The sequence below is a fragment of the Anopheles coustani genome, chromosome 2, assembly GCF_943734705.1.
Source record: "Anopheles coustani chromosome 2, idAnoCousDA_361_x.2, whole genome shotgun sequence".
In the NCBI taxonomy this organism is placed as follows: domain Eukaryota; kingdom Metazoa; phylum Arthropoda; class Insecta; order Diptera; family Culicidae; genus Anopheles; species Anopheles coustani.
Genome location: NC_071289.1, coordinates 59,306,726 through 59,322,972, shown reverse-complemented (window position 1 = coordinate 59,322,972; position 16,247 = coordinate 59,306,726). Strand labels below are relative to the sequence as shown.

The following is a 16,247-nucleotide window of genomic DNA, read 5'->3' as shown; positions in this document are numbered from 1 at the left end:
ATCTCATCGTAAAGACGGCACCCTTTTTAATGGAGCCTGTGAGCTTTGTGTTTTCCACTCTCCAACGCACATACACAGACACACACTTACCGGCCATGGAATTTATGTAATCAAAAACAAATCAATGGGCAAAGCTTAACAAATTTCCTAAAGCTTTCCACGAGCCCATAAAAGCCTGCGCCTGTGGTAAAAGGGAATGGGAAGAGGATGTTATGTTGAACACAATTGAAACCGGCATGCACCCAAAGTGCAGTAAACGATTTCGGAGCCCCGCATAATCTCGAGAGCGCGGGGCGTACAGCGTTCGGAAATGAGAGTGAAATGTGAAGTGAAAAAAGATAAGCTTTAAAAAAAAGCGGCAGTAAAACAATCCGATGATCTGGTATGCGCACCGAACCGTGCGCATTACATGATGGCTGTAACGAGATATAACCAACCGGGCGGAGTCGGAAATGCGACCCTTCCGCCCGCCAGATCGCTTTTCCATATCGGAGCATCACTCGGGCGCTGGTGCAGCTTTTCCTTTCTCACGTGAGCTCGGCTTGATTTCGATCTTCTGTTTTGGATGGGAGTTTTAAAGAGCAGAAAATTGTTTCCCAAACGCTGGAATGTCACACTTCCGCGGTACGGTAGGAATTACTTTTTGTTACAACGATGCTTCAGTTGAAGGTATATTTACTGATTGAATTAACGGAGTGAAGTTTATAAACCACAAATATTTTTCGAGAAAAATACCCCTAAACATCATATGCCTACTACGTTACATATTTCTCAACCGAATATCGAAGCAAATATTTCATTTTCTGGGGTTCCCTTTCTGCTCGGCCGTCGAAGTCTTTCGTTCCACCGAACACCGAGCATCATCTTGCGTAACAATGATCTATGCTTCATGCGGGTGTGGGTAGAGAGACACCCGACCGACATGGAGGGTAAAAACGATTATGAGAGGCGGATGAAGATGATGTTGAATTCGGCCGCATTTAGTCCGACCCTACTTCTGCTGGCGTCTCCTCCACGATCACGATGCCGTTGCCATTTGGCGCACTCGGTGTCGTGTAAACTAGGCGCGCAAGCGCCTAGGTAGAATATGAAGAAGCACCACGACAGACGTCTTTTCTCCCTGCCACGAAGCTTTGACCTCTTTTTCGGCTGAATCTGAGCTTGTCCTAGGCCAAACGGTTCTCTCCTCATCGTACGTGCAACCTGCTGACTGACAGTATGATTAATCGTTCCTCTGATCACACCGAGCTGATTGCAGTACGGCACGCTAACGCTTTTACGGCAGGATTTAGACAAATTTATGCACCACTTCCAACGTGGTCCGTTACTCTGCGCATGACATTTGTTTACGATCGCGGTATCTTCCTGAGTCTGAGGATCGTGATCTTGCAAATAAGAGCTCGCAAATCGATCGTCTGTGTGTCTTTGTGACAGCATCAATCCATTCCGGGCCGTACGATCACCCACGAGATCGTCCAACCCAACGGCAATATGTAGTCATCTTCCCTCCATATGACTACGTCAGATTCCGGTGAGTAAACATATAAGCTCATTTTTCCTTCATTCCAACTACCAGGCGCAACCAGCAATCGAAGAGGTTGCTTCATCGTTCTGTGTATCTTCCTCTTCGTAACCAGCGTTCCAAGCTCCTCTGGTTGTGGTGGTACTTCCCAGATCCGTCCTACAGAGGCACAGGTTGCTTCTTCATATGATGGCTTCAGGTGTAGTGGGCTGATACCTTCGTCCACGAAACGATGAAAGAAGAACCACACACACGGCACAACATGTATCTTTTCGCTTCTCTACCTCGATCATACGCGAGACCCTCCTGCAACGCCATGACCCTTCGCTCACCTACTCGCGATCGTAAGACGAAGAAGTGGAACGATAGAGTGTGAGAGAGAGAGAACCCTCGATTAACCCTCAACCGTCGTTGTCCGATCCCTTCTCGGTTTCAACTCCATTTTGACTTTAGCACCTTTGGCCACCGCCGGATTCGCTGCCTGCGGTTCTGTGCGCCTGTTACTTTTAAGCTTACTGCGCTCAAACTTTACACGCCGGGCGGCGCGATCGGCTGGATCGCTAAGAATCGACTTACACCACGACCGTATGATTCACCGTACTTTCCGCAAGTTTCGGAATGTGAACCAAATGGATGAACGAAAAAAAAAATAAGCTTAGGAACAAATCACCAGCTGTTGTGTTTTGGTACGCGAACGAATTTTGTTTGCGAAAGCAGATTTCTTGTTTTTCTTTTAAGATCGTTGGCATAGTAAATACAGTATTTGCTTGATAGAGTAAATATAACGCGCAAGTAGAAGCTTCTTTGTGTAGTAGAAAAGTACTTTAAAATTGAAAAAATATTGCTATCATAAATTACATACTTTTCAAAAGAAAAACATGTAAGTTGCAAATCAGTACCTAAGTAATTATTATTTCTAGCAATTCACATTGAAAAGCATTTTAATTATTTTAATTCATATTGTTTTGAAAATAACTGCAACAAAGTATTTTTAAGGAACTGTTACGTTAAAAAAACTCTTGGAGGTAATTTATAAAAGTGGTATACTTTTGTCAATTACTAATTTACTTAAAAATGTTACTAAAGCACTTTTCAAAAATATGTTTTCTTCTTATTGTCCTAATCAATTTGCAACGTTGCTGTCTTGCTTTAATTAAGAAATTCAAAAGGAATTTAATGTATACAATTGATTTCAGAAGCATTGAGAGGAAGAATTGAGTTTTTTAAAAAGCTTTATTATTGAAACCTTCATGTGAAGCTTGCAGATAAAAAAAATATATCAAAAGGCAAAATGGGAACTCCCAATCTTGGCACAAAGTCCTTTCGAATAGGATCCTCGGGTTGAAGGGGCGATACGTTCTCGTAACCAATTACCTCACTCCTTTTCAAGGACATTCGATTCGAAGGTGTTCCACTCCATTTGATAGCACATTGCAAAAGTTGCAGAACCTCCTTCTCGGAACCGAATGCCACGCGTCTTGCCAGCACCGAGACCGGGAAAAGACGACGATACTATGCTCATTTGGTGCAGAAGGATCGGCTGCAGCAATTCGCATTGTTTAAAGTCTTCTTCTTCACACCGCCCGACCGAGGGGTTCCCACGAAAATATGTTTATTTCTTCATTCTTCCGGCACGTCGTCAGTCGGCCAGCGAGAAGGGTAACGCGAGCGGTGTTGTGTGAACCGAAACGGCTCAACCGATACGTTCTCCGGCTCGTTGCGTATGTTTGCCACCTTTGCGTGGCTGTCGCTACGAATACCCAATGATGCTGGTGATTACGGTGACCCGTTTTGTGGGGTTTTTAGTGAAGATTTTTGTCCGCAAAACAAACGCTCCAACTAACCCTTTTGGAGCTTTGAAGCTTTGTCTCTCAAACGCGGTCACGTACCGTTACCAACACAAATTTCGACTTCGACTGGTCGAGTTCTGCTCGTGAGGTCTTCCCTATGAGAAATTAACACACTTCCATCGACTCGGTTCGATTTCACTGATCTTCACACAATCTTCTCCACGATCCCATTAGCGTTTGTTAATTTCCCGTCCACTGTTGCGGTCCACCAGCAGCCCTTCGAAAATGTTGAGAAATAAACAATGGGAGGTCAGACAGCAGTATGAAAACAATCGATCGATCGATCAGCTCCCCCGGTAACACACTACTACTTCCAACATCCCAGAGACAACCAACACTGCGAGATCAAACGAGACGTAAACTTACAACAAAAAACGATCTCCTGAACAACGGAACGAAACGTACGATCGCGACGACACAAAAAGGTACTTGAGTTTTCTGCAAACTCAGCTTAATTTTACACAAACCTTTGGTACGTAAGCTCGCGAATGACACGGTGGTGATCTGCTCAACACGACGATCGGTACGAAACTGACACCGCGAGATTCGGCCTTTCATCCGCTTGTGGTACCGTTGTCGCGGACGCAGTTATGCTTCTCGCGGGACCTGAAGACACACAAAGATCAAGAAAGCTGATCCTCTGCGCGCTCTCTCTCTCTCTCTCTCAATTTTATGTTATGCCCGCTGTATATTCTCCTTTCTTAGCGATTGAGCTTACTAACACAGAGACGAATTATGCGAAAGGGCGCAAAGCAGGTGGCACGGCACATATGTTTTCTCAGGTGCAACAGGAATCTAACATTCGAACATACAACATTGTTATTTTCTTTTTTAATTATGCTATATTACGATCAACGAATCGTTCGCTATCAACGGTTTTTATTGCATAGAGATTGGTCAAGAGGAACATGAATATAGAAAGAACCGAAAATAACGGTCCAAAAGGGTAACAAGCCAAAACCAGCTGCTATTATTAAAGACCTTTGAGGTCCGTTTGTAACTTAATCTTAACTGTCTTTTGATCGTTAACCAAAGTAACACTCTACCGAAGATAACCGGAGAACAATCTGGGCCTTGTTATTCTATGTCGTCATATTGTATAAAGGAATGTACTTTGGAACCACTCGTTTCAAGCTTCTTCCGGCCACCCAGCTGGGTAAGTTCTATAATAACCACATTCTGCACAACCAAACCGCCCAGCTGTTGTATCAATTTGTTTGCTGCATCCAACGTTCCGCCGGTTGCCAACAGATCGTCGATCACGAGCACCTTTTGGCCTTTCGTGATGCTACCTTCCTGCACTTCGAACACATCCTGAACACAGAAGGAGAGAAAAGCATTAGAATCTTTTCCAAAACAAACATCCCTGCCCCGAGTTTGTTTACTCACGGTTCCATACTCCAGCTTGTACTCCTGCTGCACGCACTTTCCGGGAAGTTTGCCCCTCTTACGTATCGGCACCGAAGCAACACCCAGCTCGGCGGCTATCAGCAAACTGAACAGAAAGCCACGAGCTTCCAGACCTACTATCACCTCCACATCGGGACAGTTTTCCTGCACGTACGAAATCAGTACGCTTTTGATGGCTTTACAGACTTCCCCATTTCGAAGTGCGGTAAAAATGTCCCTAATAAATAGAGTAAGAGTTAATCAAACAACGAAACGAAATGGGTTTCCGGCACGCACGGTACTTACTTGAAAAGGATTCCTTTCTTTGGAAAGTCGGGATACTCGCCGATGTGCTTCTTTATCAGCGCAATATTATCGCTATGCTTGGTAGTCATTCTAGCGCTGCTGTGAATTCACCTAACTACTGGGACAGTTACAGAATAGAAAAAAGGTTTTATTAATGTTTTGCTCACAACATCCCAATCGAATCAGACAAAACAATAAGCAATCATCAATCCCGGTTGTGGTTATCAACTGACTGATTTCGATGTGTTGCCGGTATGTTTAGTGTTGGGGCGTCGGTGTTGGATCGGGTGCATGTATCCGATCCCTACTGGGAGCTATTCTTTGTGATCCAAATGATTGGATGAGAGAGATTGACCCTTCATGCTGCATCTATGGCGATTTATTGTGTTTAAGAAAAAAACTTTTCAATGGAAATTTTAAAAATTGATGTTATCGGGTTTGCAATGGTGGAATGAAAACCATTCCATGAAAACTCCGGGAGTAAAGTTGCATTTGTTGATTCTGAACAACAAATCAATGCGAATCGACATCGATCAATCCAATTTGATAACTTAGTTGCTTCACAAATGATCAAATTGAAGCGAACTAGAAGAATAATTTTTATTATTTTACTCAAAGCTCTGCGAAAATGTGAGGATTTACTCCGTAGTCCCATTTGGGGTGAAGAGAATCAATTCCAACCATAAATGCAATGTACATCACTACTAAATTGACAGTGCTTGCTCCATAAAAATATTTATCTTTTAACCAAGGTTTCTTGAACACTTCTCGTGTAAGCACCTTGCTCGAAAGTAAAAATAAATTCAAAAGTTTATTCGTTTTTAACTGACTTAACAAATAATCACTCAAATGAACGATCTTTTGAAGACAAATAATTTTAGCTAAAGGAAGAGTTTCCATTCATTTTAGGGTTTGAGAAAATTTACATGAAAAAAGAAAATTCAATCTAATATTTGACTACCGACTGAAGTTTTTTGCGATTCTTCTGCTATCTTTTGGTTATCGAAATGCGCTGCCAAAAATAAATGTTGTCACCCAATAAATTGATAAAGTATCATCTTCCTTTTATTACTACACTTGCTTGCTGATATATAAAAAGGTCCGCCAAATGGATTGTCCAGTTTAATCAGTATCATCTTCTTTGCGATATAATTTGTTCCCAGTCAACCAATCCGCTAATCGACATGAAAAGTGTATTTTTGCTGTTGGTGCTTGTGGTTACATTGACCACCGTTGCTTCTGGACCGTTGGTTTCGGACCCTGAGAAGACAATGTTGGTACCGGATGGTAATAGCGTTCTATCCAGTGATGCACACTACGTTCCGGACGACGAAAATCCCGCCGTGTCGATCTATGTGGATATCCTGAAGGATGCCGACCACGTGCTAGACCCGGAACCGTATCTAACGCTGGACAACCAGGAAGACGATGATGTACCAGTAATGCATCGCAATCCAGCGATGGTTAACGTGCACGTAGGAATCGACAACCGTGGCAATGGCGATGGAAGAGATCTCGTTAGTATCAACTAGACGGATCGATGGTTTGATTTTCGATCGGTGTCTCTAGCGAACAATAAATCAAATCGGTGCAAAACTCCTTCCGCATGCATTCCTCACTGTTGGTCGGTTGTTCGATTTTGGTCCGTAGCTCTTCCAAAAGATGTTGCTTTAACTCTTCAACCGTTGATTTTCGATGCGTTGCACATAGATCAACGGAACAGGTTTCCTCGTAATCGTCATAAATCGATCGAAGAAAGGTGGTCAATTGGTGCGAGTATCTGAAATGGAAACATGCAGTTGAACGTTGTGAAATATACGATGAGGCGCGGAAACGATCAAAGGCCCAATCCCCCATACCGTACCTGCTGTAAAGTTTAATCTTCAAACGCTTGTCTTCCATCCGATCCAACCTTATCATTGTTCCCTGCCAGTATGTGTTATCGGCGCAGTACAGCACGGTACGATACGCGATAGTCGATAACACATCGGAAAACCCTAACCGTCCGACACAGAACTCCTTCAGTCCGACCGTGGGTTCGCGCTTGTAGCAAACAGTCAGCGGCAGAAACTCGGATGTGCAGGTAACCGTCAGTAGATCACGGCTGATTTCTTCCGGTTTGAAATGCACCCAAAGGTCGGTGCTGTATAGTTGCGTTTGCGATAGCTCTAGCGGTCCCACGCTGAGCTGCAGCTCATCGCATTCCGTTTCGATTGCCGCCACGTTGTATTTGATGTAACAGTCAAGTGAAACACCCTGGCCCAGTTCGAACAGAGTTGAAAGTTTGTAAGTGGCTACAAAAACCGCCATATCTTCCGAATATAATACTCTGTCCTGAAAGAAAAAGGAATTAAAAAATTATCCAACATATGCAACCATTCCACCCTACCTTTTCAGCAATCCATTCTTGCTTGAATGCCACTGGATTGGCAATCAAATCTTCCATTTCCATGATTTCATCGTATGATTTTAAATTGTAATCATCGTCACGCAGGCGATAAAAGCGGGTTGTGTATGAAACAGGTCTCAGACTTCGATTTATCAGCATCAGCCTTAGGTTTGTGAGTGTCAATCGTCTAGGAAAAATAAAATAAAATAAAATAATATAATTTGTTTATTTTTATTGATTTCTAGTAAAAATATACGGGTATACAAAAGATAAGTTAAAATAGTAAAAGTCAAAGACTAATCATATCAGGCGCCTAGATAAACTTTATCTAGTACAGTGATTCTCAACTGTGGAGACTTGGTGTTTGTATTGTGCTACTTAAATTGAAACTCTTAATTTATAACCCCACCAAAGCGAACGAGTGAAGCAAAGCTATGAACTAAAATCTAGACAAGACCTTTTCGCTAGCATTCCTACCTGAAGTTATATTCGATTGTTAAAACGCACCACAATATCTTATCCAAATTTCTTGTGTATTGTTAAGAGGTAAGCGAGTTTGTTTTTATTCATCCGACAAAAAATTGATTTGTGCGTAATAAGAATTCTTAATGCTCTGGTAAATATTATTGTCTTCACAATTTTAAATCTTATTAATTACCAATGACTTACTATTTGGATTACTTCTTTCGAAATGTTGTTTCTACATTTCCTGTCTATTTTACGTTTACGATCCTTCTGCCATAATCTTGTGTGTCGTAAGTATTGGAAAAAATTTTTTTTTCTTGTTTAAATATCATTTGAATAAAATCCCGGTATGAAAATTTCAACTGACACCATTTTTTAAAAATAACTGACAGGTAAACTGAAACGCGAATATAACATCAACCAGATACTTTCGTGGACGAAAATGTTTGAACATTATGACTCACGATTTTGAGTATTCCATGAACTCAACTCTACGCAAAGAAAAAATTATCTGATTCCTTCCTTACAATGCACCGATATTTATGCAAAGCGCTGTAACAATCGACCGTTTGTTTATCTTCACCCACGGGAAGAGAGCAAAAGCTATAAAAGACACCCCTGTTGGTTCGCTTTTTCCCAAGCCGGATACTCATTTTCCCAAACCGGTGCTCATCGATTGCGATTTCCCCTCAAGCTGCACATGCTCACCAGACAACAAAACAGAACGATTCACCCACCCCGCAGCGAAGGAGGGTGCGCAGCAGGGCTGGCGGATCTTTGCACAGTCCCGAAAATACACATGGCCACTACGGCAGAAGAAGCAGGCATCATCCCCGGTCGCCCACCATTCGGAGAGTTCTCCGATAACGCACGCGGTTCCCGCGACGCTCCCGGAGGTGGATGGACCAAAACGGCCGCGGATTTTCTCGCGTTCCGAGCGAGCGAGTGGCACTGCAGCGCACCCGAAATGCCGCACCGAGCGCCGAGCAGTGGCCAGCCCGTCAGTTCGGTTAGTTTGCGACTAAACTTGGCACGGTTCGCACGCGCCAAACAAACGCGATACTCTCGCACGGACGCACTCCGTGGTGGACACCGTCGTGGGCCACTTGTGTACGCGGGGAGTGGTGCGGGCCGGTGACCGGACGCGATATCAACCTGCGTTACGGCCGCTCGGCCTCCGTTGGCTTGTGCGGTTTCAGTGATTGGTGTGCACCGTATCGGGACGGTGTGCGAGCACGCGTTTCTGTCAAACGATATCATCCCCGGCTTGGCCAGGAGTACGCAGTGAAGAAGCGCACCTCGTACTTGCTGTTGCGGCGCAGTGTTTTTGTTCTATTTTTGTAAGTGATTTTTTTCTAATTCCCCTCTAGACCTTTTCCGCCGGAACCGTCTCTTGTTAGAACTGTCCCACGCATGTAGAGTAGTAATCGGCATCACTTGCGGTTGTTATCCAATAGTTTCCCTCCTCCCTCTCGTGCAGTGAATGTTGGCGATGGCAATGGTTTGTTGTGTCGTAACGTGTTCCTCACAGTTCCGCCGAGAATCTTCACTGCTCTAGAATGCATCTCACATTGTTACAATCGCGAAAAGGAAAGCATCGAAGCGCGCCATGACAACATTTTCCCGATAGCAAACAACTCCGTGTTTTCCATCCATGACCGTCAGTTTCCGTTGCGAGAAGAGAAGCAAACCGTGGTAGCTTTTATTTGCTGTGAACGGGAAAAATGTGATGCGAAATTATTTCACAGTTCTTATTCGTGAGATTGGTAAATAAAGGCCATCGCTAATCATTCTAACCTCTCTAGAAGCCGCCCAAGAAGGTAGAACCATCCGTATGAGTACCAAGAAGAGAGTGAAGGGAAAATGCAGTGCCACAAAAGTGATAGAAAATCCCTAGAACAAACGTTACCTAGACCTGAAACAACGGACGATCTATTTACTAAAATAAAACGTAGCTCCAACCACGGCACCCATTGTCCTTTGACGCAAAGGGAAGGAAAAAATAAAAATGCCCTACCAGACCAAGATGCGATGCCTCTCATTTTCCGAGTGCTCGGAAAGTGTCATGCGAATAGTTATTCGGGCACTGCCAGGGATGTATAAATCGGTCGCATGGGGAAGTAGAACTCTCGCCTGCGCGCCAGCACCGGATGGACCGTGTTGTAGCAACACGCCATGGCCACGGCAAACGGCGCTCCTCTCGCCGGAAAGATGGTGCACCTGCTCGTAGTGGTTCGTCTTTTTCGTGGTGTTGCTTGCGGAAATTCAATCCTTTAATGTTGAACTTGCACACTCGGGCGCATGCCGGTGCGGTGCGTCGGTTGGTGGGTGAGTGGGTGAGTTGGGGGTAATGTTTCTCACGTCGTGGGAATCGTGCCAAAGAAAGAATAGATCGATACAGTTCATTGAATGGAACAGATCGGATAGAACAGAACGGACGAACGGATGCCTACCTTGTGATGGAAATGTGAGCTTGATTCGAGAAATGAAGCGAGAAAGGGGGGCGAGGGAGGCATAAAACATACTTCCGGCATTCGACTTGCCATATCTAACAGTATTGTGTTACACTATTTGGCAAAATTATTTGTGTTTGCAAAACGTTATAATAAATTGAATTGTAAACTATCAAGCGTAAATAATGAAAAGGAAAACATTTCTAAAAATAAAAGTAGTTATAATAAGAAGGAATCCAAAGTTGCGGCAACAGAAAATGTTGGTTAGAAAAAAAAAGATCGCAAAGATATCGTCAATAAACATTTTTCACACTCGCTTCATTGAAGACGGAACCCTTTAGGTGCATACAGCATGCATCGTTGCAACATGATGAACGAAGTGCTATTCACATTGCACTAATGACATAACACGGGAAATATGGTCGTTAACGACCACTTGACAAAAACATGACGCTAAAATGCAATGGGTAAAACACTAATTGAAACCATTCTGCAAGATGACTTGTGATTTGTCGATACTGCTATTTGAACCTAGCATTTAAAGTATTCAAAGACAAACAAACATATAACTCGAACAATATTATATACGACATTCTTTGTAATTTAATGGAAGGAAAAAAAACGTAATTTTTACATCCGTTTTCTTTCAAAGATCCTTGACTTCTAATGAGAGGAATATATCTCCTTTCGATTTTTCTAGTTAATTCATTTATATTTTGATGAATATAAAAATTTGTAAAATAAAATTTTATATACTTTTAAATGGTTTAAACAAATGTTCCCGGGGAAATAATTCTAGAACAAGGAAGTTTTTGAACTGATTTCCATTTTTATTTATTATTAACAGAATTAACCATACGGTGAAGTTTTCCTGCTGTTTTTCTCAGCATGAATCACGTTGATAAAATTTATATTAATTACAACATTTTCATCAGATTTGTTGAAATGCTTTAGTGCTTGCTCAACCAGTTTTCACTGTCCCAGTGTCCATTAAAATGTTTGGTTGTAGAGCTTTAAAACTTTTCCAAAGAATAAAAAAACATTAGTCTTTCTATACAGTTTCCATTGTGCATTGATTGCTTCATTTTAAACCATCGTCACGGTAAATAGAGTTTTAAAAAAAGTGCACAATCGTTGCGTAAACGAAACGCCCGCACAATATTAATTATGGTAGGTTGGGAATGTTTTTCCACCTCCACCGATTCAACTGAGCAGCAGCATAAAAAGGCTGACAAAATCGAAAGCCCCATCGATGTGTGCGTTGGAAAAACGACAACATAAAAACCTAATTTGCATATCATCGTGGGCAGAGGGGTTCTTATTTCTCTACCCGGATGATATCGTTTTTATCATTTAACCATTCTGTTGAAAAGCATCAAAATGGAACAAAAGCAAGTGACATCAAATTTCACTAACCATAAGTCTCTTTCCCTTCCCCCGACGGTCCGCTAGAATTTATCTCCTACAACGAGCGTGTGAGTGAGGAAAACTTTTTAATTGAATTTCGAAGTTGAACTAATTAGCTTACCCACCCTTTCACTTCTCATAAGCTTTTCCGCACCGCTTTCCCGGGACTGGTGGTTCGCAATGTCGCCTCCACTAAGCCAATTTCCCCCCACTGCAAACTAGAAACGATGATAACATCATCAACCCGCGCCACGATTGTTGTTGGCGAATAAAGTGACAAAGATAAGAGTCAATCTAGTGGACCGACCGTCACCGCTCATTGGCAGAGTAGAGGGTAGGACACACCAGCGCTGTTTTAGCCAAGGGCCGGCACACAAAATGCAGCAAACAAACGGAGGGATCCACCCGGCGCAGAAGTGGCACACCTCCGATAAAGCTACCAATTGAAGCGCAAAATTGCATTCTGGAAAATTATGCACCGGCACACGCGGCTGCACACGAGTTTTGCAGATAAAAAGCTTAAGCGACGACAGCCGGATCTAGTGCGGGCACTTTTATATCGAGCAGACGGTAGATTGAAGAGACACTTCACTTCACCTCGGGCGAATTAGTCAGCGCTTCACGGTGTCCGTGATGGCTCTTCAGCAACCGAGTGGTTTTATTTTTGATAGCGAGAGGGAAAAAAAGCCCCTTCGGTGGACGTTAAAATTTCAACTTATAAAAGATCAACTTAAAATGGTAATATAAACGGAAAAAAGGGAAATGAAAGAGAGGCTATTAAAATCCCATCGCCATTTTTCTTGTTGTTTTGGTTTTGCACCCCCAAATGATCGAAGCGTTATCAGCGATGCAAACGACGATCAAACGCTACAATCAGCATGGAACCTTCCTCCCTTATTCGACCCTCACACACTGGGCAACGGGGAACAGCATAAGCATCTCTTGACCTCGGTCGATTTCAATTTGCCCCAATGCCACCCAACCCCACCCGCACGCAAAAAGGTTTCGAACAATCACGTTGAAACGAACCGACGGGAGCGTTTTTCCGCCACCCCACCCGGTCGGGGCGGATGGTCACGTTTCGTAACTCGTCTTCTTTCAAACGCCGGCTCTACAATTCCCCTACCAGCGGCCCCCTTTTGCCCACTCAACCCTGGCTACATTCAATTCTCATCACACTCTCCACCTTTCGCCCGCCCCTTTTTGCCCGCCAACGTACATTGGGGTACGCCTTATCAGTGCGTGATCAAACTTGGACGATCTTGAAATGGAACATTGCTCGGGGCAGCAGGGAACGTGGCTTAGTGGACGCTCAATAAAACTAGCACCGTAGGAATGGGTTGTTTACTCCAGTGTTCGCGATTCGTAGAACTAGGTTACGTTTTAAAAGACTAAAACTACTGAAGCGCATTACTATGTAACTCACTTGATTTTATCGTAAATCAGAGTGATGGTTGCATATTTTTGAGCTCAAAGTAAACTGTTCAGCAACGACAGAGGTACGGGTTACATTTATTTTTGAATCTTTTTCAAACTTATTAGCTTACAGAACTTGACGTCTAATTTCTAAAAGCACATTCCACTGTTTCGTCTGATTGAAAAAGACTATTAACAAATGACATTAGAAAAGTGCATTTATACACTTTTAGGTACTATTTTTAACGGGTTCGATCTCATTATTTGAGAACAACGTTCGAGCTATATAATTCGAAATTTATGTTACCTTGCACGCGGTTCTATTGAATTTAAATGGATCTTTTTTAAATTTAATAAAAATAATGAGTTTGGTATGATGAAAAGTAAATCTATGTTCGTAACAGATAAGTAGCCAAAGAAAAAACTAGTGAAATAAAATGCCCTTCACTTAAATGCCCAGTGAAATGAAATGGGATTGTTTGGTCAAATATAAAAGACACATGCTCCATGAAGAGTAAACAATTTCAGGCGAAAAGCTTTGGAATTTGCAGATGTTTAAAAGAGACACATTCGAACAGTGATAGATTCTAAGCACAAAAGGCACAATAAGGGGTTTTTTTAGTTATAAAACTAACAAAAAGAAGGAAACCCATAATGACCCACCGCAAGCTAATCCGTGTGTAATTCATCTGTATGGTTTTTCATTTTAATTCTCTAGCCCACAGATAAACCTCGCAAAGAATAAACTCGGCCTTTTTATGCTGACCAGCGCAAACGCGGTGCGTGTTTGGTGACCATCTATATTTTTTTGTGAATTGCCATCTGACCCGGCAATTTCGCACAAAAGACGAGCAGCAGAAAAATGGAGCATTCCGAGGCATGTTTTCTATTGTTGGGGTTTTTAGATGCTCGTATCGTTTGCTGGCTCTATGGCACTTTTATGAAATTGCTCCGTCCATTAAGTTTCGTTTCATCATTGAGCCGTTATCAAGGTGAATGGTTTGATAGTGTGTTTGTGTGTGTGTGCGGGCGCCCGTGATTCTTTAACCATCGACATAATCAGTTTATGTGTTCGCAAACAAACGATGCAGCCAGTCAGGAACGTTCAGTGTAGTACAGTCGTTTAGTAGTAGCAGACGTTTCTACCAGTCAGTTGAGCATTCGATTCGAAAAAATGAGATATCTCCGAGAGGTTGGTGGGGGCAGTCAAGCACTCCAGTAGCCTTGGCGTGAATTGATTGAAAACACCATCGCATTTACCTCGCTCATCGCATACCATTGATCATCAAACATCAGACATTGGAATTCCAGTCCTGAACCTCGGATTTTTAATTAACAAGGTATATTTAGGGAAAAATATTAGAAGGTATTCTCGAAACTGAGGCTGTTTAATAATTTGCAAATGAATCGCACGTGGATTCTGCGAAACGTCACTACAAGCTTAGTGGAGTTCTAGCCCATGCCACAAAACGCAGGAAGAACTTACGAAACCGAACAAACTGGCGTTACACGTCCCAGAATCTGTGTAAGGGCAAACACGCTTGCAAGAGTGATTTATTTTTAATTCACATAACGACCACAAGTTCCGCTGGTTCGCTTATAAAAAGCTCGCGTTCTGTATTTAATTTTCTTTTTTACGAATGTGTCGTGCGCTGTTTCATAGATGCAACAACGACGACTGAACTCATGAATTTCTAACTATTAGTCATTCACAAAATTACACCGACTGAGGGAGAAACAATTTTGATTGTTGCTCCAACCATAGCTAATGCTTTGTCGCAAAAGTCACAGCTCCTCGTTACGAAAAGGTTTTCAAATGTAAGTCACATGCAAGCGGAAGTCCAATTTCGTAAATTTTACATGTTAGTTTTCGACATTCGCTTTAAAACCATTACACTCACACAATGGAGCAGCATATTTATGAGCACAAGGTCCGAAAGTTTGGGGAATTTGTTGCGATGTAAAACAAATGATTCCAGAGGAAGGAGTAAACTGTGGCCCTAGATGCCTTTTACCTAGGCATTACCTGTGGTAAAGGGTAAATATTTTATAGAAACAGAATTAACAAGTCTATTTGGATAGACAAAGCAAAACTTTTAATATAAGTTTTAGAACAGCAAAGCAGAATTAGCAAAGCGTTCCGAATTTTTTTTAGAATTAGCAAAGCGTTCCGTTACCGTGAATGTTTCTAATCCAAAGAAATTTATTCATTATACAAGGATGGCGGATTTCATTAAAAAGTGATTTACCGATACCACAAAAGACTCTAAAATTTTATGAAAATTATACTTAGTTGGGTTTTTTTTGTCTTTTATTAATTAGTTTATTAATTTTCTTCTAATTTGCGAAATATTTCGCCAGTATTCATCTTATTTAGATATACGTGTTTCTATTTAGATTATTCCTGTTACTATTTAAATTATGGATAAATTATTAACCCTCTTTTCTCCTATCGTATGTTTTAGATAATGTTAAATCTTTTTCATTCAAGTAACCAACGTTTCAGTCAAGTAACCAAATATTTTCACACCGGGAAATGTAAAGATTTTCCTCTAGCAATTTTAAATGCTCTAACTTTGATTCCCACATTGGCTCTCCCGTCGAATTTATTCTCTTTTATAATGTTCTACTTCGACATCGAATTTATCGACGCCATTTTTATACACTTTTAAAAACAGTGCATGGAAATCATTCATAGTTTTCCCCTTTCTACCCGAATCTTGCAGTTCATTGATGCCTCTAAATTCTTAAAACGTGACGGTATTACTGTGAAAACTTTTATGTTTCTTTTCGATCGTTCGTTTGAAAGATCTTTTGTATAAAGTACACAAGTTACCATTTTATATTTTCACTTCGGTGCCCCCGCGATCACTCAGCCCGATTGTAGGTACACCAGCCCCTGGCTATTAGAGACCATTATCTACTCTAAAATTTTAGAATTAAATTTTTCATGGAACGGACACAAGACATAACATATAGATTGATTTGGCAATGTTGTAAATGTACAGTGACGACGCTTTTTCATGAAAATTCTCTGTTTAGTAAAGGAT

General features: G+C 41.9%; 2 protein-coding genes across 2 annotated transcripts in view; both read right to left on the bottom strand.

Moving 5' to 3' along the window:
• Nucleotides 1-4,200: 4,200 nt before the first annotated feature.
• Nucleotides 4,201-5,307, bottom strand: LOC131263331 (adenine phosphoribosyltransferase). Its single transcript, XM_058265514.1, has 3 exons — nt 5,068-5,307; nt 4,762-4,999; nt 4,201-4,686 (listed from the first exon to the last, which is right to left on the bottom strand). Exons 1-3 carry the CDS (start codon nt 5,154-5,156, stop codon nt 4,450-4,452), a joined length of 564 nt encoding a protein of 187 aa, XP_058121497.1. The 5' UTR covers nt 5,157-5,307; the 3' UTR covers nt 4,201-4,449.
• A 669-nt stretch (nt 5,308-5,976) lies between these two features.
• LOC131263449 (uncharacterized) overlaps nt 5,977-16,247 on the bottom strand; it is a 33,404-nt gene continuing 23,133 nt past the window's right edge. The window contains exons 2-4 of the mRNA XM_058265649.1: nt 7,457-7,643; nt 6,932-7,401; nt 5,977-6,847 (exon numbers count right to left, since the gene is read on the bottom strand). Of these exons, the coding sequence (XP_058121632.1) occupies nt 6,592-6,847; nt 6,932-7,401; nt 7,457-7,643 (913 nt within the window). The 3' untranslated portion in view covers nt 5,977-6,591. The remainder of the gene's footprint in view (nt 6,848-6,931; nt 7,402-7,456; nt 7,644-16,247) is intronic.

Bases quoted from the DNA above. Each gene is read 5' to 3' on its own strand.
- LOC131263331 (XM_058265514.1), bottom strand. From the start codon at position 5,156: ATGACTACCAAGCATAGCGATAATATTGCGCTGATAAAGAAGCACATC. The intron at 5,000-5,067 runs GTAAGTACCGTG...TCTATTTATTAG, and splicing joins AAGAAAGGAATCCTTTTCAA to GGACATTTTTACCGCACTTC. The intron at 4,687-4,761 runs GTGAGTAAACAA...TTCTGTGTTCAG, and splicing joins ACAAGCTGGAGTATGGAACC to GATGTGTTCGAAGTGCAGGA.